The 26,583-nt window shown below is 36.0% G+C and overlaps 2 protein-coding genes across 3 annotated transcripts in view; one reads left to right on the forward strand and one right to left on the reverse strand.

Annotated features, from left to right (window-relative positions):
- The first annotated feature begins 740 nt into the window (after positions 1–740).
- On the forward strand, positions 741–2,744 carry CB1H4orf3 (chromosome B1 C4orf3 homolog). Of its 2 annotated transcripts, none has more exons than XM_030313161.1 (2): positions 741–1,055; positions 2,497–2,744. In XM_030313161.1, coding segments are annotated over exons 1-2 (207 nt in total). In that variant the 5' UTR covers positions 741–849; the 3' UTR covers positions 2,498–2,744. The 2 variants fall into 2 exon arrangements, with proteins under 2 accessions (XP_030169021.1, XP_030169019.1); XM_030313159.1 differs by having other exon boundaries at positions 744–1,055; positions 2,477–2,744.
- A 2,204-nt stretch (positions 2,745–4,948) lies between these two features.
- Positions 4,949–26,583, reverse strand: part of USP53 (ubiquitin specific peptidase 53) — a 65,150-nt gene continuing 43,515 nt past the window's right edge. Inside the window, exons 10-16 of the mRNA XM_030313152.1 lie at positions 24,975–25,137; positions 23,748–23,900; positions 22,122–22,268; positions 20,040–20,778; positions 18,658–18,734; positions 10,439–10,535; positions 4,949–8,474 (exon numbers count right to left, since the gene is read on the reverse strand). Of these exons, the coding sequence (XP_030169012.1) occupies positions 7,487–8,474; positions 10,439–10,535; positions 18,658–18,734; positions 20,040–20,778; positions 22,122–22,268; positions 23,748–23,900; positions 24,975–25,137 (2,364 nt within the window). The 3' untranslated portion in view covers positions 4,949–7,486. The remainder of the gene's footprint in view (positions 8,475–10,438; positions 10,536–18,657; positions 18,735–20,039; positions 20,779–22,121; positions 22,269–23,747; positions 23,901–24,974; positions 25,138–26,583) is intronic.

Here is a 26,583-nt window from a genome sequence, read left to right on the forward strand (position 1 = left end):
GTTCTGTTCTGGTCACTTCTTCAAGTCTTCATTCTCTTGTGAACGTTGTCATGTACATGTAAAATAATAATAATAATAAAACTTGTATGCCTTTCTCCTGTTAATCTGTCTTATGTCAGTTTAATTTTTAGGCCCTGCTGGAGACCCAAAGAGGGTAAGTAGAGGAGAATCTTTCCTCACCAACAATGGTCAATAATTTTCTTTCTGCTAGCACCGTAATCTCGCAGGGGATCACATTCCCAAACCTTTGGGTTATTCTTATATTCACTCCCATGAGATACATGCAAAATTCTCATGATTTGCTCTCTGGCCCCCTTAGAAACTCACGCTCGTAATTACGACTTCCATCTCAGTATAGTGTTTCAGGATTAAATAAAGTAAGTGGAACGTGCTATATACACAAAACCCATCAGAGGGGGTCCCAAAACCTTGGCATATGGACCCATGCAGGGATAAGAAAAGGCGACCGTGGGGAGTTCCAGGACGGAATCCATCACCTGACAGGAATGGGACGTGAGGGTGACTTCCGGTCCGGCCAGAGAGTTTTTCTTTTAGCCAAACTTGTTTCACCAGCTTTCCCCGAAGGCGCAGCAGGGCGGAGCGGGCGGGCCCTCTTACTCCGCTTCCGGGTGGAGGCCCAGCTGCCTGCTGGCAGTCACGGAGACAGCGGACCGCCGGGCGGCGCCTGCGCACTAGAAGAGGAGGGTGCGCGGGGGCCCTTTTCCGGGAGCGGGGAGCGCGCATGCGTAGGCAGCCAGACTGCGGCCAGTTTAAGGCCAGGTGAACGCGGAAGTACGGTACGTGAGGGTTTTCCAGCTGTTCTGACTGCGGCCGGGTGACGGGTGCGAGATGCAGGCGGGCGCGGCGCCTGAAGATGGTCGAGACGGTCCCCGGGAGCGGCTAGCCTTGGGTGAAGCTGGGAGGCAGCAGCAGAATCATGAAGTGCGGTCTCAATCGAGGGCAGAACGGTTTCCAAAACATTCCTACTGGTTGGATCTCTGGCTCTTCATCCTCTTTGACCTGGTGTTATTTATCTTCGTGTATCTTTTACCCTGGTGAGTACTCTGAATACAACGTTTAACTGGTAGGGAGCTTACCACTACTCCTTTTGGGGGTAGGCAAGGTAACTGAATTACAGAGTATGGTATGTCCAAGGTAATAACGTAGCTGGTGAGTGGCAGTGTCGGTGGGTGGGTGGGGAGATTGGGATAAGGCTGGAATGAAAATGTTCTTCCTTGGCACCTCAGTGAGGGTCTTCAAAGAGGTAGAAACTTGGCTCCATGATTTTTTTTCTCATGTTTTGGAATGAAACCAGCTGGGTTTGAGTTCCTGCACCACCACAAAGAAATCAGAGAAGTTATTTAGCTTCTCTGAGCTTTATTTTTCCATTTACCATTTGGAACCATAGGTGTGGAATGAAGATTAAATGAGATAGTAATTTATCTAAAACCGATTTGCATTTTCCCTGGCAGCAGTAAGCGCTCGACTGAAGCTACTGTTCCTATACTACAGTTGGGCCATGAGTAGGCCACGTAGGTATCTCAAACAGGTCCAAACCTGAACTCTTAATAACTTATTACAAAAAAATGCACTTTTGTGCCGCCATTTCAGTAAGTAACTTTTTTCACTCAGTACTCCTCCCAGAACCCTGAGGCTGTTTGACTCTCCTCTCTCTTGTATACACACCCACACAGCCCCAAACACCAAATTCTGTAGGTTCCACTTGCAAAATCCTTGCTCTGCATTTTCCTTGCCACTCAGTCTGAAAAGACAATTTTGGAAGGGGAGAAGAAAAGGAAATGTAGAGAAGGAGTAGGGGAGCAGAACAAGAAAAGGACACAGGATTGAGTTGATGAGGGAAAAGTTCAGGAGAGAAGCAGTGACCTGAAGATAGAGCCTGTGGAAGAAAAGCAGGGCAGCTCATTTAGACATTGAGGAGCTTTCTTGGAGTTTGGGGTTGTTTTCTCACCAGGAGTTAACCTCTCTCAGTCATGCTTATGAATTTGCAAGCCTTGATAGGCAATTTTATCTTCTTTCCCCACCCCCAAATTGTGGCAAAGATTTGGGCAAAAGGTCATTGTATTTAAGGCCCTATCGCTGCTGAGTTGCTGGATAGTGTGGTAAATTAGAAGGCAGAGGTTTGAGTGGGGTGAATGGAAGAGATGGGTATTTCTATAAAATCCTCTGCCAAGCCATTTATAGTTTCCACTCTCCTCTACTTCCCCTCCTGTTTTGGGTAGAGACTGATACCTCAAATATAGTGATTTTTTTTTTTTTTTAAGTTTTCATTCCTGGGTAGAAAAGGGAAGCCTTAGGAGAAATAGTCCAGGCCTTTTTTTTTTTTTTTTTCTCTGTCTCATCAATACGTAAATCATTTAGGAATGTGCAAGTGACTGAGACAACCTAGATTTTCAAATATTAGGGTAAGTATTAAAATGGGAAGGAGACATTGTTGACAAGTATTTGGTTTTTACAGAATGGTTTGCCTATGTCTAGATTAAGAAGTTGGTTCCTGGAGTGAATTCTGAAAATGACTACAAACCTCTTGGAGAAGAAAGGATTGTGCAACAGAACTTCAAACTCTAAGCGACTTTTCTTTCATTTTACATACTCTTCATTTTGGGGACTACATAAAATGGGTGATGATCTCACCCATTCATATAGCTAAGTTCTTAAACTAGACTCTGATTGATGTTTAAAAACTTTTTAAACATCTGATGGCTTTACAGGGGCTGAATATTGAAATATTTAGGGGCGCCTGGGTGGCGCAGTCGGTTAAGCGTCCGACTTCAGCCAGGTCACGATCTCGCGGTCTGTGAGTTCGAGCCCCGCGTCGGGCTCTGGGCTGATGGCTCAGAGCCCGGAGCCTGTTTCCGATTCTGTGTCTCCCTCTCTCTCTGCCCCTCCCCCGTTCATGCTCTGTCTCTCTCTGTCCCAAAAATAAATAAACGTTGAAAAAAAAAATTAAAAAAAAAAAAAAGAAATATTTATATGTAAGGGTTTATTGTATCCATTAAGAAATACAGTACTGTCTAGCCTATAACATCTTAAGGGTTAGCTAGGGTTTCATATGATGCAAAAATGATGAAATATTAAGGTGAAGTATTTAAAAATAAATTACTGAAAAGCAAGGGAAGAAGGGTTTTGAGAAAAAGGAGTTAAGAGCTGTACAGAAAATGCAGGCCCACGATATATTGGCTGTAAGTACCAGTTTAATTTTAGATTAAGTGGTCCTCTGTTATGGTTGCCAGTTTGATACAAGTGCAGGGAAAGTATGTAATATCCAACATTGGAAATCTAGAGTGCATGTCCTCTCACCTGGATGCTTCCTGCCATTCATTCCCTTTTAGGCTTTTGAACTTCCCTAAAATAAGACTGTGTTTCCAACCTATTTTTTGTTGTTGTGGTTGCATTAAGAATGCTTGTGGCCTGAACATGTTTTTTAAAAATGTTTGTACATTAAATACATCAGCAAAGTCAGCATATTTACTCATTTCAACAAATATTTGAGCACTTAACTCTGGGCCAGGTACAGTGGTGAGCAAAACAGACAAAAAAAATCCTTGCCTTCATGGAGCTTACATTCTCTTACTTATCTAAATGTTAACAAGAATGTACATTCTAGGAGGATCAGAATTTTATTTAATCAGAAAGTCCCACTCCCAAAACAGCTACTAAAAGCCCTTCAGAAGCCATTCCTATTATCTAACAGATACTCCTTTATGTAACGTTAGAAATGGGCTCTTGTTGAAATTGGTGACATCTGATACATGTGTATTGCCTCAGTATTTTGAGGATATTCCCTTCCCTTAGAAACAAGGCATAGATCTGGTAAACTCTACATCCTCTCCCTTTTAGAATGGCAGTTAAGAGTGAAATCTGGGACTGGTTTTGGGGGATTTTAATTGCCTGTTGCTGACTATGAGGTTAATAATTACGCCTTCAGGATATTGTTGCATCTGCATGGAGAGAACCTTTTATGCAAAGGTTGAAGCATCTAAAGAAACACAGAACTGGGATTTCATTGAGCATACCAAATGTGAACGATTTTTCTGCTGCTTGCTAATAATTTTGTCCAATAAACGTTTATTACATAATTAAATTTGGTCTGATTTGGATTTTGCATTTGTTTAAACAAATTACTTGATAGTATTATTTTGAGAGGATTAACAGTTACCATGTAGCTTAATGGTAGGTTACACACACAGATTTATAATCCTTACTACCTTTCTGAGCCTAAAATCTGAGCCCAGTACCACAACTATTAGATATTCTGAAAATTCTGATAGAGGGAAGGCAGTAAAGTCCTAGTGTTGTGACATGACTATAAATGGTATACAAAAATGGTGGCAGCATGAGGGTTGAATCTTTTCTATAGCTGATGAATAAGAAATTATGCCTACCACTGAACTGTGCCATCTCTAGTACAGTGACTGCTTACAGTACCCACACCTGAAGGCTAAGTGGGTAAAAGGGGAAACGTGTAAGGCTAAAGGATGAATGGGGCACCAAGAAAAGTTGGCAAACTTGCTAAGACAAAAACAAAGACTTTCAAAGAATAACATTAATGTGATTTTAATCTGATAATTCCTTTATAAATTTCAAAAACTTAATTTCATATAAACCAAATGATTATTTTAATAATCATTTGAAATGAACTAGCTGACCAGCAATTGTGAGGAAATCATTAGGAGTCCATTAACCTGAAAATTTGCAATAGAAACTTCTCCACGCTATCTAGTCCCTAAATGGCATGGGAATACATTCAGAGACTACAGGATATTTAGTCATTGAGGTTACTTAATGTAAATTATGTTCCAGGACAAGGGTCATCAAACAATGGCCAATGGGCCAAATCTAGGCCACTACTCAGGCCTGTGAGCTAAGAATGATTTTTACATTTTAAAATGGTTGAAAAAAATTAAAAAATTTCATATGAGATATGAAATCCAAGCTTCAATATCAATAAAGTTTTATTGGAACACAAACATGCCATTCATTTACATACCATTTAGGGCTGCTTTACTTCTTTAACCAGTGGCAGAGTTGAGTAGTTTGTTACAAAGACCCTATGGTCCACGAAGACCAAATTATTTACTCTCTGGGTCTTTACAGAAAGTTTGCCAACTCCAATAGGAGCCCAGCTTTAGACTTCACTACAGTTACATTCTTAGGAGCCTCCAGTGATAACACTTTATGATTAGTGATATTCCAAGTACCCTGAACTTTAAGTTGACTTACATTTCTCATAAAATAATAATCAACATGGGGGAAATGCACAGAATGTTCATGAATGCACATGTTCATAAATGCACAGAAAAGTCCAACCATGTTAACTTAAAAATCGGTTTATCTTTAAAAAAAATGCTGAACCAGAAAAAAACTGATTTCACAGAAAAATAGAACAGTCTGAAGATATGTATTTTGAACATTATAACAATTATTGGTTGCATTATTTCAGAAGTTATAATTTTATAACCAGAAGAAAACATCTATAAAAATTAGATACCCTAGCAGTAAAAATTTTACATGTGAATGATTAGTTACTAATTATGTATTCAAATCTATATTTGGAGTGTTGAATCAACAAAAACAGTTCTAGTTGTTAGTACTATGACAATTCAGGTGGTTTCAACTGAATAGTACTTTAAAAAGAGCCAAAATTAGATGTTGCAAGTCATCTGAGTTGAAAATACAAATCTATGAGACTGCTGTTAAATATCAGAAATATGTTTATGTTTCAAATAATACATTTAAAATAAAAGCTACACAAAGTTTTTGAAAGATATTAAAAATACTTGAAGTCCATTTTCTAGTATTTTACAGTGTTATAAAAGCAGTAATTAAATACAGACATTTCAAATACAATTTAAAAAACTTTACAGTATTTACAAACCCTCCATACTAAAAGTTATGTTAAAAATAAGCTTTCTTAAAAGATAAAGTTTAACATAGTTCATATTCAAGTATTTCTAAAGTAAGAGAATATAGAGTAATAATCACCTACATTTACAGTTACGCTATTTAAAAACTTCTCTAGGTTTGATAACTGGGTGCGGTTATGTTTTTACAAGCAATTATTTTATATTTATCTAGAAATACTCATTTTAAATCATTTACATTTTGCAATATTTTAACAGTTTAAGGAATTGGTCAAAATGTTAAATTTATTCATCAGTTTACAGAATTAAGTTATATGTATAAAGTTTATTAATGAATGTAAGAAAAATTTTAATTATGTAATTCTTTATTTTCTTAAGTGGACAATACAAAAACTCCTAAACCACAATAAGTTTACCAACTTAGTACAAAATAAAATGACAACTAATGAAATAAGGCAATTAAAGTAACTTATAAGGTCATCCTGATAATGGAAATCTTTATTTTTAAAATAAAGCCCTCTCCATGAAAGTAGTTAGGGTAAAATGACTATCCGTTTAGAGTAGAAAAGTGGGAGAGCTGCTCAAATTAATACATTTCATTAAAAATAACCCTCTATGAAAGGCAGCAATTGAATCTGGAAACCCAAAAATATTTTCAGATTCAAGAATCTGAAGATCACTAAAATGGGTTGACAACCTATAAAGATGTAAGGTTACAGCAGGGGAAATTTAGGCAGTCACAGTGAGATTCCCAATAAGAGGGCCCTAACTTAATTCCTAACACTGGTTATTAGCAGCCCAATGTAAACCAAACCAAAATAAAACCTTTCACATTTCATATAAAGTTAGAAAAAGTGTTAACAAATAAATATACTAAAGTTAAGAATTTCACTTATTTTTAGCTTACATGGCTGAAATAAGTTTATGAATACATACAACAAAGGCCTAATTTATGTTAACTAGGCATTCTGTAGATAAAAGTTCTAGGAGCAAAATTAAGTTTCTTCTCTTCTGACCTTAAGAATTTAATTTAAAAATTGCTTTATCATTAAGGCTTTTTTTTTCTTTTTCAAATGCTATCAATTTCATGGGTTGATATTTTTTAAGACACTTAAAGGGATTGCATGTAATAGACTATCACAGAAGTCAAAAACAAATGGGTGAAGCCCTCTTTTGGTTCCTTACCCATTAGAAAGTGCTTCTTAGTAAAGCAAATACTGCTTTGACTACACAAACTATGTATCACCTGGTATTTTTCCATTAGCATAGTTTATCAATCTGCATATGTGAATATTGGTTAGTTTAATACTTATGGGTCTGTTAGCCACACATAAAGGAACAAAGTACATTTTTATTCAATTGCAGCAGTGACTTTTTGCATACCCCCCAATTTTCTATTTTGCAGGCACGCCAAGGCTATTCAAAGGGAATTTCTAAAATATCCAATAAGTTGATCACAAAATAAAAAATATATATAGAAAGTTAAAGCGATTAATGACTTTAAAAATGCCATGGTTTTAATTTCATGTATTACCAGGTTTGGTCAGTCAATTCCTATTATTTTTAATGGCCTCTGAGAAGTATAAGCTTACCAGTTTCATCATTTATCTACTACAATGTATACTAGGTTTATATCTTTGCTCAGAAGGGCAGTTTGAACCAAGACTATTGTGTAACACCGGTCCTAGCCCTCTTTCACTCTGGGATAGCGAATTATCATTACAAAAACCACTGCTCTCCGGAACATAGAGCTTGGGTCTCTGATGGTATTTCAGTCTGTATGTATCAGTCATGCAGCTATCAACTGAAAAATAGGTAGTTAATGAAATGGTCTCATTTGGACAAGTAGAACTAGAGTCTATTTCTGGTTGGCAAAACTCATCAACAACTGTACCCAAGTCTGCCTGAAAATCTTTAGTTGAAGAGCCGGACAGGTAGTTTGGTGTGTTGCCAACATGCTCTTTTACTTGAAATGTTTCCTTAAGTCTTTCATCATTCATGTATGTACCCACTTCTGAACCTGGTTCTGGATCCAGACTTAAACTGTGCTTTGGAAGACTAAAAGAATTAGCTTTAAATGTCTCTGTATGTTTGACATTATGTGTGGAACCATTTTTCTCTGACTGTGGCACACTGGTTATAGCATATTTCTTTGGTGGCAAAGGAGGCGGATTATGGCTAACAAGGTTTGGCATCTGACCATCAGATCTGCAGGCTGACTGAATTATATGTTCCCTGGATAGAGACTTCTCAGAGGAACACTGTTCCATGATAGTTTGCTGCTCGATGAGGGGAGCAGTTTCTGGCTTTAACCCGACAGGTCTCATGTGTGAGGGCCACAAAGAAGATGGTAAGACTATTTCGTTACTGTTCATTATCTTTCCAGAAGCAGAATTATCATCAATGTGAAGAAGTAAACCTGTTCTCTCAGAATTTTCTGTATTAAGCCACTCAGAAAATTTGCATTCACTTGATGTTTCAAGTTTCTGTTCGTTTGACTGGTGGATATGCTCTCTTGCTGCAGTGTCCTTCAGTATCTGTGGACCTGAAGAAGGGAACAACTTTCCATTCGTTTCATGTATAATATGTGACCTGAAACATAAAAACAAAGCTAAAACACCATATATAAATAGGCAAAACTGGGGGAGAAACAAACATTTGTCCTGCAGTTTAATTTCTCAATATACACTTTATGTTATTTTTGTAACAGAAGTGGGAAGATATTTATAACCATTAACATTTTACACTCTCTTAGTCCGAAATTTATGCTAAAATATATGAATGCCAGAAACACCTATCATTACCAAAATCAGATTTCTAATAATTAGAAGCATAATTAAAAAAAACTCATTTCAACTTAACAAGCATGGAAATTGCATTTATTTGTGATAAAATGTATCATAGACTTAAAAAAAAAAATGTTATAAGCAAACACTTCAATTCCCTAAAACACTTCTCAACCAACATCACAAAGTTTATACCAATAGAGACAACTTTAATTTTGACATGTAATGCTATAAAAGGCTGGCATACTAATTAAAAATAATTTGATCAGGAGTACCTTTAGGTAATGATTTTTTTGGAAACCAGTTTTAGAATTCTTAATATATATGTATATCTGTTATTCTGTTATTATATATTATATAATACCAAGAGCTTCAAAAACAAATAGAGGAACAAAAGAGAAAAAATGGTCTGAGCCCTCTCTCAATTTCCAAGAGACCCTGTCTACAAAGCCATGTTTTTTTGCTAATGACAAAATGCTATACATTCGACTCTAATTTGTTTCAATTATTAATCAGCCCTTAAGATCTTAAGTTGCACAGACTGTAAGTAAAAATAATAGTTACTATTTAGTAAGCACTAACTACATGCTGGCCACTATACTAGAGCTTTTCTGTTACTTTCTTTGATCTACAACAGTATTCAGGTAAAGATTATTCAAGTAAAGACTACTATCCCCCTTTACCTGCATGTGGCCAAAATCACCTGGATGATAAACAGAAGAACTAGGAATTAAACCCAGATCTGTTTGTCTCCAAAGGCCATGTTCTCAGCCACTACTCAAAGATCATTTAAATGGCAGTTACCAATTTTACAAGAAAACTATAAGACACAACTGACACAACATTCCAGAGAGCATCTCCCTGAGTCAGTACTAGACAAATACTGTCAAACTCTTGGCCTCCCTTTTCTAGACCTCATGTTGACCAGCCCCTATCTAGCAGCTCAGTCTTCCTTCAGACAGGTAACTATAATATGGCTAAATAGACTTCAGCTTTCAATTTCTCCTGAGGTTATTAGGCCTTGACGGGGGTTTGAATAATTCAGAAACTCCTCAGCACTCCTCAGCAACCCTTCAAAGACCACTGTTAGAGTGATAACCTTATAGGTAACGATTTTTTTAAGTTTATTTATTTTGAGAGCGTGTGAGCAGGAGAGGGGCAGAGAGAGGGAGGAAGAGAATCCTAAGCCGGATGTCTGTGCTACTGTCAGTGTCAGCATGGAACCTGACGTGGGACTTGAACCCACCAACAGTGAGACCATGACACTGAGCTGAAATCAAGAGTCAGATGCTTACCTCACTGAACCACCCAGCTGCCCCTAGGTAATTAACTTCTATGGTGAAGATAAATGATATTACATTGTAAATTTTATTTTGCTATATGAAAATTATTTTTCTCATGTGAATTGCATGGAATTGATGAAAAGAGGCTCTGTAGGATAAGAGCTATATTCAAATTTCAGCTCCATTGCTTCAGGCAAATTACTTAATAAAAGCCCTTAATTTTCTCTTTGGTATAATACCATCTACCTCCTAAAAGTGCTAGGAGGATGACAACAATCATGTATTGTACCAGGTACTTTGTAGGCCAGGCTCTCTATTCTCAGGTCCTTTTAATGATCACTTTTAATGAACAGACAGGCATCAATAAAATTGTAGACCCATTGTTTTCAGAGCAGTAATATGAATTTACAGCCTATCTGATAAAGAGTTCCTATAATACATGCATTTAGTACAGAAAATTTTAGTTTTTCCAAATATTTTTGATTACCTCTTTATCAAAGGATTTTTTATTTGTAGATGTGACTCTAGGTGGAACTCAGGAGATTTACAGCCTACTTCCAAATTCTTGAGTTCTTTTCTGAAGCCTGAGGTGGGGAGAGAGAAAAATTAAATTATTTAAGTGATCTTTTATAATTTACTCCACTTATACTTCTCCATAATTTACATAAGGTTTCCTATAAATAGATAATTCTCTTACAACTAACAGAAATTAATTCTTCAAGGCCCAGCTCAAATAATACCTCTTTTCTGAATGCTTTATACAAAATAAATGGCTACTTCTACTACCACTTGGAAATGTTAGCAATGTCATTGGGGCTACACTGCGTGGAGCTATGTTGTTTCCCCAGTTACGTAAGACATATTCTTTGCCGACAAAGTGGTGGGGAAATCGTGCATCTGAAGACAGATGGCTTGGGTTGAAGTTTAGATTTGCTAGTTATGGGCTAGTAACTTTAAACAAACCTCTCAATCCCTTACAATCTGTTTCCTCATTTATATGAGATAATGACACCTCTTTTACCTTCCTCACATGAACATTAGGAACATCAACTGAATTAAATATGTGGGAAGGTATTATGATACATGTAAGATGTTATGTCATCATCACTAACTAGCTACCATTTACTGACTGCTAAGTTGTTAAGAGGTTGATAATAATTATTTCATTTAATCTTTACAAGTGAACCCCATTTTTACTTGAAAGACAACAAACGCTGGTTACTCAGAGTTGGGTACCTGGCAGAAATTTTCTTAAAAATTAAAGACATGAACCTCTCATTTCCAAGAAAACAACTAGCATTATTTATTGCCAATGATAGAATTCAAGCTTTTGGATGAAAATTAGAATTTTGGAAAACGGGTATCCACCATCATGAGTTTTGTAGCTTCCCGATAATTATAAAGACTTTCTGCTAACATCTGTGGCAATATTAACAAATGTGCTTTTTTAAATTATATAAAGAAATGTGTCAACATTTGGAAGACTTGCAAATTTAGCAAATCAATATTTTCCAAATGAGGTTAGTAAGAAAAATCATGCATGAGTAAAGTAAATCATTCTTTAAATACTTAAAATTTTCCATTTTAAAGCCCAATACAGTAATTATTAATATATATTGCCCATAAAAACCAAAGCTCTTTGAGGTCCTTCATATTTTTTAATAGTATAAAAATATCCTGAGATCAAAAAGTTTGAAAACTACTGCTACAATTGATTGAAAATAGTTGTCTTTTAAAATCTCAGTCACAACTGTTCTGTGAAATGATTCCCTCCCCTTTTTTTTTCTTTTCAAATTTTTATTTTTTAAAGTTTATTTGAGAGAGACAGACAGAGCATGAGTGCGGGAGGGGCAGAGAAGGAGACACAGAATCTAAAGCAGGCTCCAGGCCCTGAGCTGTCAACATAGAGCCTGATGCAGGGCTCAAACCTACCAGCTGTGAGATCATGATCTGGGCTGAAGTCGGAGGCTCAACCAACTGAGCCACCCAGGTGCCCCAAATTTCCCTTTTTATACCCCAAGGAAGTTAGGTGACCCAACTGATGCTATGTAACTGGTGACAGCATTCAAACAAATCCAGGGTTAACTCCAAAGTCAGTGCCCTTTCCCCTACCTGCATGCTCTCTTTCACATATGCTACTAAAATCTGAGATCATCATACAGAATCTCCTGTGATGAAACTAGGCCACTAGTTTGAACATCAAATAACATGATCCACTTTAATGTGCTGATGCCTACAGAAGATATCAGAATATATGGCATTAGCTTGAATTTTCAATTGATTGCCTATACTTCTATACAATTCTACTTAAGTTTTTCCTGTATCCTCCCTTATTTTTAGATGGCATTGTTATCACATTCATTTATGTTTTCTTTCATTCTCATGCTTTTAATTGTACTCCAAACCTATGAATTGAAGATTACAGAGAAGGGGCGCCTGGATGGCTCAGTCAGTTAAGCATCCGCCTTCAGGTCATGACCTCACGGTTTGTGAGTTCGAGCCCTGCATCAGGCTCTGTGCTGACAGCTAGGAGCCTGGGGCCTGCTTCAGATTCTGTGTCTCCCTATCTCTCTGCCCCTCCCCTGTTCCTGCTCTCTCTGTCTCAAAAATAAACAAACATAAAAAAAAAAAAAAAAAAAGATTTCAGAGAAAACAAAAGTTATTAAAGCAACAACTTTATTTTTTAAACAATAACAAAGAACTTTATCTTAGATGGCTTTTTATCCCTAAGTTGATCTTCTGGGTGTCACTCAAAGTTCAGCTGGAATCTATAGTTGATCAAAACATCTAACTATTATCCTATGGAAAAAAATCTGTATTTGATTACCATCAGGCTTTGCAAATTAAATCTTCAATTTCTAAGAAAGAGTTGTGTAATATATATGAGAATTTAATACCCCATATGCAATATTGCTCACACAGTAAATGTTAGCTTCCAATAAAACCTAAGATAGTAGAATGAGAGGAACTACAAGTCTGGCATTCATTTGTTTAAGACTTAACACTCCTACGTCCTATAGACTGCAGTAAGCTCTTCATTATTACACGATACATTCCCTTTTTGTTATTGTTTCCCTTAGTATAATATCTAACATATAAAATACATTCAATGAAAGTCTAGAAAAATGAATAAACAATTACATGCAAAACATACTGTTTTTCTTCTCTTAAATTACCACCACCCTGTCCACAACGTTCCCAACTCACAGAACCAGAACTAGATAAATATAAACTGAGTCAAATTCTTCTTACCTTTCCTCTTGACCTATTTCAACTTTAACAAGTGCCACACTAATAAAATCTTAAAAATAAAAGGCAGTATCATTGATCCCAGGGAGTGTTAGTTGCTTGTAAGGCTGACAGATTGCTGAGGCTCAAAAACAGCCTCTCTCTTCAGCAGCTACTTTATGATTATTTAGGAAAAAAAAAAAAAAAGTTCTTTCAAAAAGAACTGATAATTTTTTGGACTTGAAAAATTAGAAAGTTGAAGTTACATTATAATTTTCTACTCACTTTGATTTTAACTTCAGAATGTTTACTTCTTACCCTAATTTCAAGTTTATTATTCACAAACACCAGAAAAAATACTTAATTCTTAAAGAACTCTTTACTATTAAAGTATGTACAACAGACAGCAGGAGGCAGCAGAGGTCTTATAAATATGTTTGAAATTTTCATGTCACTATGGCAGGCATTCAACCAAGTGGTTTGACTTCAGAATTCCAACTAACTTAAAAATAGATGTGTTATTTTTCTCTTCTGCTGACATAGACATCCATGCGTCTTTACTGGGAATTTTGGCTCCAGGTCCTTTGCAAACCAAAATAGTTCAATTTTTACACTTGGCACAGAAGACAACACCAAGGTTTGAACTAATAATGCTAATTTTGATACTGTATTTTTAAAAGCCCAATAGTCAAGAAATCAAAATATATACTTCATCTGAAAAGATGACCCTGGTTTAAAACAGGCTTAGGTAGCAATAAAACCAAACTGCTGGTCTAGACAATGTAATCTTCACTCTTGTTGTATACGGAGATTTCAAAATATAACATGAGCACTACTATTACAAAGCCTAAACACATTCAAGAGCAATAATCCAATCAATGATCTGATTTACAATAAAACAAAAATTTTGTAAATAAAATTTGAATACTTTGGAAAAATCACAAAACTTTAACTGGCCTGTTTCTTTACCTTCTTTGTTTCTTTTTCCACTCTGCCTCCAGAGATCTTATTCCACCAATTACTGTTCTGTTCTATTCTTATCTTCACACCTTTTTCTTCCTCTGTACATCATTAGTTCCTTACCCTCCATAACCTAAATGCAAAACTAAGCTCTTGGTTTCATCTTTCTCCTCTAGGTACTGCTTCTTCGCTATTCACAGCAAAGGTCTGGAGAGACATGTGCTAAATCCATTTCTTTACTTCTCTTTTATTAACTTATTATTCTACTGTAATTTCTTAAGACGTTTTATTTGAAAATGTCAAAAAGTCCAGAAAAATTGAAAGATTAAAACTAGTGCAAAGAATACCTATATATCTTTACCCAGATTCACCTATTATTAACATTTTGCTCCACTTTTTTCTGAGCAATTTTTTTTTTTTACATTTATTTATTTTTGATAGAGAGAGACAGAGCACAAGTGGGGTAAGGGCAGAGAGAGAGGGAGACACAGAATCTGAAGCAGGCTCTAGGCTCTGAGCTGTCAGCACAGAGCCCAACGTGGGGCTTGAACTCACAAACCGCGAGATCATGACCTGAGCCGAAATCAGATGCTTAACCAACTGAGCCACCCAGGCACCCCTGAGCCATTTTAAGTTAGAAACATCATGGCCCTTTACTTCTCAATAATACTTCAGTCCTACCTCAGCTTGCTTCTATTTCGAATGTCCTTCTAACACTGCTTTTTACTCTTTCACTAATGACTTACCGCTAAATCAAACCTGTGCTTTTTAATCCTTATTCTGCTTAATTTGTGATCACTTGTCTTCTTGAAGCTCCCCATTTTCCTGGTTTCCCTGTGATAATCTTATGTCCTGTATTTTCTCATACCTTTAGCTCTTCCCCATACTTTCCCAAAGTTGCTCCTTCTCTCTATCCTTAGTTCATCTCTCTTAGCAAACCCCAACTTTTTTCCTCTACTTTTTGCTCTGAAATCTCCAGTCTTCCTGAGTGATGTCAACTCCCATATATGTGGCTGGTTACCCAGTACACAATCTCTCCTAAATTGTAGACCTATGTCCCTAACTGGCTAATACATCTATTTAACCCAGATGATAAACAAAACAATCCCAAAATACATTAGGCATCTCCTTTCATCCCCTGAAAGTTGTTTCTTCTTTCTATATTCTTTGATTTGGTAAGTGGTGTAACTATTTATGTAAGTCCCAAATACAGCTTCCTCCTTTTCCTCCCTTTTGTACATCTGTCATAAAAGCTGACTCCATTGTCTACAAATTCTTACAAACTCAAATCTTCTCTTCTGACACTGGTACTGTCTTAGTTTATGCCCTCACCCTTTCAATCCAGGCTGTTAAAGTAGTCATCTAATTTTTCTCCCACTGCTCCGAACTCACCCTCTACACTGCCACCAGAGGCTTTCTAAAATGCAGACTGGAGTATATTACTCTTCTTGTCCTCTGCTGCCTTTCCACTTACTGTAGAATTTAAAAATAGCATAAAAGTTTCATCATGATTTGGCTTCTATCTACCCTCTGTCATCTGACAACTTCCACACATGCACTCAGCCTTGCATACACTAAACTACCTGTATTCTTCCAATGTGATACTTTCTCCTGACCATGTGAACATATAATTTCTTCTGTCTTGAATGTAATTTAAGGCATTTGAAATTCTCCTGATTAGTGACCCATTTTAAAAGAGGAGCTGAAATAATCTAAATGGCACTGTGAAATTCCAACAGTGTATCTGGACAATAGCTTTAGGCAGCAAAAACCATGACATAGGCAGAGAAATCTATGTATCTTTGTCAATGAAAAAACATCAATGAAATAATTACTATGGCATGGCACTACTGTAGATTCTTGGTTCTCTAACATCAAATAAACTTGTATAGGCTAATATTAAAAACTGACTTAAATATCATAAATAAGAAAGTAAAAAATTTCTAAAGCTCCTTAACTTTCTAAGTCTTATAGCATATAACAGAAAGCAATTCTTTAGGTCAATACTGTAAGTGTGCCCCCATTTTATAAAGAAATAGGACAAAGCCAAGGAAATCATACCAAATCACAAAGAATTAAATTAAACTGTGCCTTACTTAAAACAAAAATCCACACAGGGAATGTGTTTAGCTTGGGGAAAAAACACCTATACTATTTTAACATGTTCTCAAAGAGTAGGGAAGGGGAATCCATAGAGACACCATGGGCAGGGGCATTAACAAAGATCCTCAAGGCAAAGACCAGGTGAGAGAACTCTGGTAGACTCTGAAGTTTGTTAAATAAGAAATAATTTTAACATAATACAATTTATGTAGTTAAATAAGTGGGTTACATAAAACCACAATAAGAAACCTACTTCGTACCCATTAGTGATGGTAATTATCAAAACAAAACAAAACAAAACCCCAGAGAACAACAAATGTTGGTGAAATATAGAGAAGTTGGGACCCTTGTGCATGGCTGGTGGGAATGTAAAATGGTGCAGCTGCTGTTGAAAACAGTGTGGTGGTTCCTCAAAAAAAGAAAACAAACCACAACAACAACACATAATTACCAAAGAATCCAGCAATTGCACTTCTTGGTACATACTCAAAAGAACTGAAAGCAGGAATTCTCAGATATTTGTACACCAATGTTCACAGGAGCATTACTCACTATACCCAAAAGATAGAAACAACCCAAATGTCCATCAATAGATGAATGGATAAACAAAATGTGTTGTTATACAATGTATAATTATTCAGCCTTTAAAAAGAAATAAAATTTTGACACGTGCCACAACATGGATGAACTTCAAAGACATTATGTTAAGTGAAATAAGCCAGTCACACACACACACACACACACACACACACACACACACACACACACACACACAAATACTGTATGATTCCACTTATCTGGGGTACCCAGAGTAGTCAAATTCATAGAGATAGAAAGTAGAATGGTGGTTGCTGGGGGTTGGGAGGGAGGGGGAAATGGAGAGCTTTTTACTGAGTACAAGAATTTAAGTTTGAGAAGTTGAAAGAGTTCTGGAGATGGATGGTAGTGATGGCTGCACAGCAATGTGAACGTTCTTACTACCACTCAACTGCCACTTCAAAATGGTTAGAATGGCAAACCTGTAATGTGTATTTTACCACAATAAAAAAATATTCTCATGTAGGTTATATACATACGCTTTGATATTAAATGGGGAAGCCCACTACAAAGCTCTTACAGCAATACATTCTTGACCATCACAATCTCTATGACCTTGTGTTTTTATTACTATCAGGAAGCAAGCATAATTTTGTAAAAAGTACTGAACTTGCACTTATTGTTCAATTTCACTGACTTCTGCTGTTGATTTCTTGCCAACCCTTTACTGCTTCCTGTAATACTTGGTTACCAGACTTTTATCAGATTTTTAAACAGGCGAGACATTTTATATAGGAAAGGAAGGTTATTTCCTTAATATAAGTGTTTCCTTCTGATATTATACCATTTGATAAAAACAACATAATTTAACATTTCATCATATTCAATGTCTGTAACCTTAAAATAATCTCCACAAAAGCCTTAAGAATGATAAAGATTAAAAAACAAACTAAAAATTTGTTCTTCATGGCTATTTTTTATTGTGAAAAATTACCTTTTCTAATCCTCTGAATTCTAACATTTGAAAATATGGTCTCTGATTGCAACCTCAATAATCCCCTTGCTTATCATTTTCCTTGATCCTTCTCCCCCAGATCCTTCAGCTATATCCTTTCAATAGCAACCTGAATTCTACACACATTCATAACATCTAATTTTGTTTCTGGGCTATGTATGAGTAACAGATCACCTATAATAATGCCCCACACCATGAATATAATTACTGTTTCCAAACTGAACTTTTTCTAACAGGGTGTTTATCCAGTTTTCTATCCTGTCAACTCCTGTGGTAGACATCAGGACTGTTCATGCATATTTCAGTTCACCTTCCAGGCACTAGTAAGACTGCTCTTTTCCACCCTCTTTGAAATTAGGCTTGGCTGTAAGACATTCCTTGGCCAAGATGTGAGTGAAAGTACATTCATCATTTCTGGGTTGAAGTTTAAGAGCTCAGGCGTGATTCTTGTGTCCTCCTTCAATCTCCTCTCCCCACAATACTGCAAGGATCAGAGAAACATCTGTGGAGATGTAGTCTCATTAGCCTGGGACCCTGAGTGACTTCTAGGAAGGACTCCATACTGACCTCCACTGGTCATGTATCATGAGCAAAACACAAATGTGTGCTGGCACACTGAGATCTTGAAGTTGTTACCACTGTGTAGCCTAGAGCTTAGCCTATCCTGACTGACACATTCCCCTCTTGGCCCAGTCCCTGAACTAGCTATCCCCATCCTTTAAAAGCCTTCAAGCATGAATTTTCCCAACTTGCTCATTACTCATAACCTTACCAGTAATAGCACTGTTCCTAGCTTCTTTACTCTTACTACCACAACTTATTCTTTACAGCTACTATTACAATATATTTAAATAAAATTTTACCTTCCAAGTAGTTTTTGCTCTGTTGGGAGGAACAGTTGATATATTCTATATTTAGGTTGCTTGTTTTAACCTGGTCACTAGAAAACAGAACAAAACACACACCAAGTATATCAGCTATCATGGATTATTTTAGTTAGAATCTAAGAAAAAGGAAATAATACTTGTTAAAGAATTATTATATGCCATGTGCTGTCCTAGGGGATTAATGTACATTATTTAATTTACATCTCACAGCAACACTTAAAAGTAGCTATCATCCTCATTTTACAACAGAAGATTAAGGCTGTCAAAGTCAAATTAATTTGCCCAATACTTAAAATCCAAGACTATCTGGTTACAAAGTCCTGACCTTTCTACTACCCTAGGCTACCCCTTTCCAAGAAGTGTTATGAAATTGCCCTGCCATCCTAAGTCTTTATGGCAATGATTATTTAATATAATACAAGCAGTTGATTTTTGTGAATCTGGCTTTTTAATAATAAATGTGGTAAAACACCAGCTAATAACAAATTAAGATGTTTTACTTGGATTAAAAGCAGAAATTGTGGCTAGACTGATGTAAGAAATCTACCATTTAAGCTGTGGATGTGTTTTAGAGGTTACACAGGAAAGGGCAAATGTGCTTCTAACAGAAACATAAAAATGTATTCAGAATTAATTGAACACAAACTTAGTTATTTGGCTGTATTCTTTTATACTTGCTAAAGGAAAAATATCTCTTCCATGGAATTGGCTATGAAAGTAGAAAATATCCCTACTTCTGAGTTATAGATGTTAGAGATGGGATAATGAACATTAAATAGATTGAAGAATTAAATAATTAGCTTGATGACAGAGATGCAACCAATTTAAATCTACACTGGAAAACCTGTAGTATAGAGGCGCCTGGGTGGTTCAGTCGGTTAAGCATCCCACCTCAGCTCAGGTCATGATCTCACAGTCCGTGAGTTCGAGCCCCGCGTCAGGCTCTGTGCTGACAGCTCAGAGCTTGGAGTCTATTTTGGCTTCTGTGCCTCCCTCTCTCTCTGCCCCTCCCCTGTTCATGCTCTGTCTCTCTCTGTCTCAAAAATAAATAAAAACATTAAAAAATTAAAAAAAAAAAGAAAACCTGTAGTATATATTAATTCTTATCAGTGGCAACAATGATAATGTATTTCTGCACTTCTAAAATTTCCTAAAAATAAAGTTATTTTCAGAATCAGGAGGTAACTATTAAAAACAGAAACCTGAAATATCAAATAACTTGTGATATCCCAGGTTTCTTCATTCTAAAGTCAAGCTCTTTCCATTACACTTTATTGACCTCAGACTTTGAAAATCACTTCATATAACTAACAAGAGAAAATGATGGGGGAAAAGCATTCATTTAATTTGTGCATTACCTGCAGGATGCTGTTTCTTTAACACCACTGATATCCATTACTGTACCATTTCCATCGATAACAGGTGAATCCAAATTAGCAGATCCATTACTGACATGATCACTACTTTCGTATCCAGACTCAGTCCTCTGCATCTGCCAATTGTCACCATAAACTTTAGTCTCTTTGAGGCCTTTATTTTTCTCTGCTCCTTTTCCATTTGATTCAAGGGAACTCCTGCCTCCTATTTCCTGCTTCATTTCATCTTCGTATATGGTCATTAAACATTTCTGCTTTGGGTTCTCCTTTGGCCAATTGTTAAAACTCTGATCTTTGCTACATTTAGGTTTGTTACTGATATTTGATTTATGTCTTGGACTATGTTGCCTTTTTTCACTTTCATTAAAAATACTATCAACATTTAATGTTTCCCTCATGGGTTTCCAACCTCGGTTCCGGCTTTTACTGCTGCCACTGTAACTGCTTCCTTTATCCCTAGAATCTTGGCTGCTGTCTGTATCATATCCAGTGCCACTGTCACTCTTAACTTTGCCAGTAACTTTCTCTCCTGGGGCAAGAATCTGGGATTTACTTGAACTCAGTATTTGTGCAGAAGCTCGACTCTGATGGGCAACTCGGTCATGCTTATATGGTCCTTTTCCTTGACTATGATATAGATGTGGATTTCCATATTGCCTAAAGCCATTTGGGGCAGGAGGTGATCCAGACTTGAAATGTGGAAGGTCTTCATCAACCAAATCTTTAAAAATAAATAATCAAATGAAGATACAAATGAGTACTCTTCAGAGACATTTCTCAGTCACAAGTCAAACACCTTGTTTGTAAAGAAATTTAAGCAGTAATAAGTAAACAATAAGATTTATAGTATATCACATAGAGGTTTGAAGTTAAAAAGTGTTTTTTTTCATTCTCTATCCTTCATGAGAGGCATTTATAAGTGGTTATATATTGATTTTAAAAAATGATCTCTAAGGTAGATCATAAGATCTAAAAAAAAATTTAAATACTTTAATGTAATTTAATTTAAATATATTTTTAAAAAAAACAGTATTTTAGGGGCGCCTGGGTGGCTCAGTCGGTTAAGTGTCCGACTTCAGCTCAGGTCATGATCTCACGGTCCGTGAGTTCAAGCCCCGCGTCGGGCTCTGGGCTGATGGCTCAGAGCCTGGAGCCTGCTTCCGATTCTGTGTCTCCCTCTCTCTCTGCCCCTCCCCCGTTCATGCTCTGTCTCTCTCTGTCTCAAAAATAAAATAAACGTTAAAAAAAAATTAAAAAAACAAACAGTATTTTGTCTCATTCATAATTAATGAAAATCATAACAACAAGAGTATTTTCTACTTCTTATATTGGTAAAGGTTTAAAAGTTTGTTAAACCAACTGCTGCTGAGGGTGTGAAAAAACAGACATCCAAACAGTGTCAGTGAGAGTGCAGAATGGCTCAGGCTTTTAGGAGAGCAGTTGAGCCACATCCAGCAAAATTAAGAATAAACATACATACCTTAACCCAGCCATTCTCCTGAAAGAATTTTATGCTATTGCTATACATAAAAAAAGTATACAAAAGTGTATGTAAAAGGATATCACTGCAGCAAAAATCTCAAATCAACTTTTAAAGTCTAGCAGTATCATTTAAGTTAATGGCATGTCCATAACGAAGAGGATAAAACCATAAAGTGTAAGGCACGCTCATAATGAACTGGACACTATTAACGATGAAAAAGAAGAAAGGTGAGGAGCTGCAAGAAAAGAAGCTCTCCTCACGTAATTTTGTAACCTTCCTTCTTGTTTGAATGTACCATATGGGTGAAGTGAATCTATAATTACAAGGGAAGTTAAAACATCTAAACAACCACAAGTATTCCAGGCTAAAATTAAATAAGAACACTCCAGAATTTATTTTTATAGATTTAATAGGTGTATTAAAGAAATCATACTAAGATATATAACATAATATGTACATAAGTATATATGATAAATAATAAAGAAATTATATTAATTTGTATTAAGGTTACAAAATTTAGTTTAAAAGTAAGATTTTAGCAACCCCTTTTCTCAAATGAACACTATAAGCTCTTAGCTTACCTCTATGTCGGCCCAAATCTTTTCTTGGTCCCCTCTCCAAATCTTTCCTTTGTGACGAAAGTAAGTTTCTCTGTTCAATGGCCTTTAAAGCACATTCTCTGGAAATGTCTTTTATTTTTTCCCTTTGATCATTGTGACTTAACTTAACTGTAAAATAAACCATTCTTATAAATGATACAGATCATTTTTCAAATTGCTCAATAAAAGTACAAATTGAACTATATAAAATTTTTAACATGTTATATATTAAAAAGAAAATAAGTATACAATGAACTCATTTTTATCCTAAGCCAAAAAATTCAATGTGCTTTTATCCTGACACTGGAGATGCCTGTTGGCTTTAAGAACTTCTTATATAGCTCCTAAAAACTTGTGTAAAGAGATCTTATATTGAAATACTAAAAGCTAAAGGTAACTGAGTGGTCACTATGTGTCAGACAGCATTCTAAGTCTTAACTCATTTAATTCTTTGAGGTGGGTACAATTACTATCTCCACTGTGGATCAGGAAACTGAGGTACAGAGAAGTTAAAAACTTTCCCAGGTTCACATAGCTTGTAAATGTAGAACCAGGATTATGAACCCAAGTTGTCTGGTCCAATGTTTGTGTTTGTAATCACATACAGTTTTGGGGCTTACAAGTAGTCATCTTTTAACAAATAGGTAACAGCTTAATCTAAGAGTATGACCAATACAGAGGGTAAAAGATGGTCTCATTCAGAACTTTTAAAAGCATTTACTGTAATTCCTTGTTTTTGTTTTTTTTTTAATTTATTTATGAGAGAGAGAGAAAGAGAGAATATTCCAGGCAGGCTCCACACTGAACCCGACACAGGGCTCAATCCCATGGCCGTGACATCATGACTTAAGTAGAAATCAAGAGTTGTATGCTTAACCAACCAAGCCACTCAGGCATCCCTGTAATTCTTTGTTGATGACAACTGTTAATTCGGGATCCTACCACCCTTGATTAAATGGGTTACTTTTATAGTTAGACATTATTTCATTAATGTACTTTAAAGCTGCTTATAAATTCATCCTGAACATCCACCCAATTCAAGTTTTATGTATTTCTAAACCATAACTACACACACCATGTGGCAATGTCTCATTGTGGACTCAAGTCACAGAACCTGGTTTGTGAAAATTAAATTTGTGGTATGATGTAACAACAGAGAGTTGAATAAAAATGAAGTTAAATATAAAGTACAACTATAATAACTCTGAACTACTGCTATATTCACTAATGGTAAATTTAATTTTAGCCTATGACCCAAATTATTAACTCATGTTTTTCCTCTCCAAGTTAATATTTAACTCCTAGAAGGAAAAGGCGTATTATGACTTTCTTTGGTAACAGTCCAGATTGCCTCCAGCCTATTACAGCCGTCAATATATGGAGAAACCCAAATAGTAGTCAATTGTTCAGATAAAACCACAAGTCTGAGAGAAATGCATTAAGTTAAAAGACAAAATATTGTTATCTAGTTATTTTCTCTTCATGGCCAAGAATAGTAAACACCCTCCTTCTGTATGGTACTTACCAGGAATTACAGATTCAGTAAACGAGAAAGGGGGAAGCATAATTACTCAGGGACAATATAAAAATGATAACTTAAACACATACCTGGCCCTCTACCACCACTTGTTTGAATGTGGTTCCGATTAAATGATGAAATATTATCTGTTGGAAATTTCTGAATTTCTTTCTGTTTTGCCTGATCACCAAATCCATTCTCTTTTGAATTATCTGACTTATAAATTATGGGCTTTTCACATCCTTAAAAGACAAACAAAAATGTATTATTCCCATCCTCCTCCCCACCAGAAGAAGTGAAGTTTGAAACTTTTTTTATAGATTTTATTTTTAAGTAATCTCTATACCCAATGTGGGGCTCGAACTCACAACCCTGAGATCAAGAGGTGCATGCTCCCCTGACTGAACCATGCACCCCTGAATCATTTTCTTTTTTTCCCCCCCAAATCATTTTTAATACTGTAGACAATCACTTACAAACTCAAAGGATTGACACTGATATATATACATTTTTAAAGAGAACATTTGCCAGACTTTTTTTTTTTAATTTTATTTATTTTTGAGAGGGGAGAGTGTAAGGGCAGCAAGAGAGAGGGAGAGAAAGAGAATCCCAAGTAGGCTCTGTGTTGATAGCATGGAGCCCAACTTGGGGCTTGAACCCACAAATGATGAGATCATGACCTGAGCCGAAATCAAGAGTCAGACACTGAATCAACTGAGCCACCCAGGCATCCTTATTATTATCATTATTATTTGAGAGAACATGTGTGCGCTGGGGAAGGGCAGAGAGAGGGACTGCAAGAATCCTAAGCAGGCTCCAAGCTCAGCATGCTCAGCATGAGCCCAACTCGGGGCTTGATCTCACTACCATGAGATCACAACCTGAGCTGAAATCAAGAGTCAGACATTTAACCGACTAGGCCACCCAGGCATCCCAGGAGACATTTTTAAATGATTTCTGTATGTTTTGTAATGTATCCAAAAATGGGCGTTAGCTCCTTTGGACTTTTCCTGTGTATGACTCACTTTAAACCTCAATATTCACCGTTAGAAAGAGCTTCCAGCCAAGTATCCCCTTCCGTGCTTGTGTGACCACACAAGTGGGTAACTCCTGAGGGTGCTTTAGAGGCCATCGGTGAGGAAAGCCTTCTTTATAAAGATTAACTCAAAATAATAAAATTTTCCTGAACTCTGTTTTACTGAAACTAAATTTTGAAATTATCCTCAAAATTCATTTTATCTTCAGTATATTAATATTCTTAGTGTGATTGTGATACTATTAAAAAAAAAACACTGAAAAGAACTTTTGAAAATTACCCATATTTTCTGCAACAGATTTATAATGTGACCAGTTGATGACCTGCCTAAGTGCATCTTCAGTAGAAACTGCTGTGCCATCTGGGTTTGCGTAAAACAAAAGCAGTGGCTGGAAGTGGCATCGGATACACTTGGAGACCACATCCTTCCATCTAGTTCCAACCTTCAAAAAAAAAAACCACAATGAAGAAAAACAAAACAAAATCTTTTAATCAATGTGTTACATAAATAGCAGAGACTGAATTAATTTGTATATTAAAAATTTTTAAGAATTCAGTTGTTTATCATGTTATCTGATCACTTTTATTTTAAACTAGTCTAAATAAAAATTTTTTAAACATTATCATTAAAAAATTGATGGGTAAAATTGTACACCTGCTATATCAAGATTTAGGCTATCAAATTTTAAAAAGCTTTTCCACATACATGGTTGATTGACTTTTGACAAAGATTTAAAAGCAATTTAATGGAGAAATACAAGAGTCTATTCAACAGTGGTGCTAGAACAAAGGGATGGTCATATGAAAAAATGAACTTTGATACCACTACACATGCACAGCACAAAAATTAAATCAGAATGAATCATACAAAAACCATAAAACTTACAGAAGAAAATAAAGAGAAAATCTTAACGTTGGAGAAGTTAAAGATTTCTTAGGACATCAAACATACCACAGAAGAAAAGTGATAAAATGGGCTTTGCATCAAAATAAATTAACAACTTCTGCTCTTTGAAAGATACCATTAAGAAAATGAAAAAAATAAATAAATAACCAAGCCACATACATCTAATAAAGGACTGGTGTGCAGCACAAAGAATCTCTACAATTCCTTAATTAGTTAGATACTCCCATTTAAAATGGGCAAAACATCTGAAGACACGTCACCAAAAAAATATAAGAATGGCCAACAAGCACACAAAAATGTACTCAAAACATTATTAATCATAAGGGAAATGCAAATTAAAACCACACTGAGCTAACATTATACACTCACTAAAAGGGCTAACATTAAAGATTAACAACATAAAATGCTACTGAGAATGCAGAGCAACTGGAACGCTTACACACTGCTTAATGGGAAGGTAAACTGGTACAATCACTTTGACGATCAATTTGCCAGTTCCTTGTAAAGTTTAACACACACTTATCCCAACCAGAAATTCCACTTCTGAGCATTAGCTAAGAGCAATGGGGTAAAAAATTATGTTCACACAAAAACTATTCATACTTCAGCAGGTAAGTAGATGAAGTGTTATATAGCCATACAATGGAACACAACAATAAAAATGAAGCACAGACAGAACATGAATGAATCTTTTTTTTAACACAAATGAATCTTAAAAGACATTATGCTTGGTAAAGAAAGCCAAACACAGAGACTGTAAGACACCATTCTTACAAAACTGTAGAATGAGCAAAACTAATCTACAGTGAGATCAGTGTTCTTCTCGGGCCCAGGGTATTGACAGTAAAGGGACATAACAGAATTTTCTGGGTGATGTAAGTGCTCTATATAATGACTGTGTAGGTTACATAAGTATGTACACACTTGTCCCAGCCCCAACTATACACTTAAAATGGGTGCATTTTAATGTTTATAAATTACA

The sequence above is a fragment of the Lynx canadensis genome, chromosome B1, assembly GCF_007474595.2.
Source record: "Lynx canadensis isolate LIC74 chromosome B1, mLynCan4.pri.v2, whole genome shotgun sequence".
Taxonomy (NCBI): Eukaryota; Metazoa; Chordata; class Mammalia; order Carnivora; family Felidae; genus Lynx; species Lynx canadensis.